The 2,158-nt window shown below is 25.1% G+C and overlaps 1 protein-coding gene across 1 annotated transcript; it reads left to right on the top strand.

Moving 5' to 3' along the window:
* Positions 1-536: 536 nt before the first annotated feature.
* Positions 537-1,720, top strand: LOC136983891 (COMM domain-containing protein 2). Its single transcript, XM_067280774.1, has one exon. The coding sequence runs from the start codon at positions 668-670 to the stop codon at positions 1,265-1,267; it is 600 nt and encodes a 199-aa protein (XP_067136875.1). The 5' UTR covers positions 537-667; the 3' UTR covers positions 1,268-1,720.
* The last annotated feature ends 438 nt before the right edge of the window (positions 1,721-2,158 follow it).

The following is a 2,158-nucleotide window of genomic DNA, read 5'->3' as shown; positions in this document are numbered from 1 at the left end:
TATTTAAAAATTTAAATTTAAGTTAACCAATACAGAGCTTAGTTTCAAAATTAAAATGACTGATTGGTCAGGATTTTTGAAATGATATTGCGTCATTAAATTTTGAAGAAATATATAAATCGTAAAGAATTAAAAAAATATAAGTTTATAAATTTAAACGTTTAAACTTAATAATTAAATATTTTAATTAACTAAAATGTAAATTAATGCTTGCATTTAATATTAAAATAAGTTTTAAAAAATAAAAGTTAAAACCAAGATAGACTTTCAAACGACAAACGACTAATGTTTCGCCATCTATCGGCAAGAATATATATATTTTTATTACGGTAATCAAATTTATTTATATTTTATTTATTAAGTTATATTAAATATAAGCACATTTTATTTCATACACATGTTAATTAAATAATAATTTAAATTTATTTATGAAATGTATTTTAAACAATATTTCATATCGAAAGTGACATGTACTATACGCTTAACAATAAAGCTCTATCCAATTGGAAGAATGCGATGACGTAGTTTCATTTCAACCAATCATTTCATCGGATACAATTAAAATTCGTTCGGATGTCAATAATAGGAGTGTTTTATCACGTGGGTGTATTTCTGCCCTGTAATTGAAGTTTTAAGTGAATTTTAGTGGCTAAAGTAAGACTTAACCATGTTATTAGTATTAGATGATCAACATAAAGAACATTTAAAGTTTTTAAATAATTTGGATAGTGCAGTCATGAGAGAATTTTGTAAATTATCAATAGAGTTTCTTCAGAAAGGGTCAAATCCAAAATTATATCAGACAGCAGCACAGAAATTAAGAGTTGATGCAGAAATGGTGCAACATGCCATTGAAGGTATTATGTATTTAATTACAGAAGCAGTTAAGATGGGTCTAAGTGATTTGGAATTAAAGGATTCAATGATATCAATTGATTTGCCAGAAATCATTCAAGAAGAAATAATGCAGTTTCATTCTAGCAGGAGGCATGATGTGAGAAAGGAATTATCGGGATTAAGCACCGCTTATCCACATTATCATAATCTGAAGTGGAGATTGGATGTTCAGTTGGCCACGCGCTCTCTCAGACATCAGACGACTCCATTAATTATGTTGAAATTAGAATTAATACAAGACGAGAAAGTTAAATCTCTCCTTCTTCAGATAGATCCTGTTAATTTGATTCATATGACTGAAGTGTTGGATCAAGCACTGAAAGAATCGAAATTACAACATTGCAGAAGAATCATGAGACACATTAAATGAATTGTGGAAATATTTTTTATATTTGTTTGGGTTAATTTAATATATTTAATTAAAATATATTCCACAATATTAAATAATATCTATTGATCAAGAACATTTTTCAGTTCCATTTTAAGTTTAATTTACTGACAATCAAATGATGTTTAAATTACTTGGTTTAAAACTGTGGCATTTGCTATGAAATATAAATATACTGTATATGTGTTAAAATTATTTAACATGTAATATCTGCAAAAGACAGTAGTAGAATTTACATATCCAATTTATAACATGCATTTTTGTTCAATTGTTTCATAATTAGGTAATTTTGAATTCTTGTTGATCTATAATGCAGATGGAATATTTTGTAATTATTTTTTTTGTGTGTGTTTTTTGATGATACAATTATCATCATCATAAATTTAAAATTGTTGGTTTAAAACAATAAATAAAAAAATAATTTTATTTCAGTTACTTTCAATTTTTATTTTATTTTTATTTTAATTTTTTGCTCATCATTAATTAAATAAAATTATATAATATATTCATAAAACAATATTCTTAATGAAAACTGTGAAGTGATAAATTTATAATTACTTTGTCTGACATCATTGTTGATTGTTAATATAGAAACTTCTAAAAGACCAAAACAGCCTGTTTACTATATAAGAAACAACAAAAACTGGAAATAGTTCTATCCACATCTAACAATGTTACTCTTATTTATCCAGAAAAAATTTAATATATTGACAAACTTTTATTAAATTTGATAACAGATGTTTCTGAGAAGATAAAATAACACCTTTAAAAGTCCAAACATTTTCAGTCAATTTAAACAACCTTCTTCAAGTTGTTTAAAATGATTGAACAATCCACATAACAGAAATGATGTGGGATAGTGTGTTACAAAAT

This window comes from Centruroides vittatus, unplaced genomic scaffold, assembly GCF_030686945.1.
Source record: "Centruroides vittatus isolate TY-2023 unplaced genomic scaffold, ASM3068694v2 contig_890, whole genome shotgun sequence".
NCBI lineage: Eukaryota > Metazoa > Arthropoda > Arachnida > Scorpiones > Buthidae > Centruroides > Centruroides vittatus.
The sequence above is the reverse complement of the archived record's forward strand: the minus strand, read 5'-3'. Positions and strand labels throughout refer to the sequence as shown.

Excerpts from the sequence above, each read along its gene's own strand:
- LOC136983891 (XM_067280774.1), top strand. The coding sequence starts at position 668 with ATGTTATTAGTATTAGATGATCAACATAAAGAACATTTAAAGTTTTTA.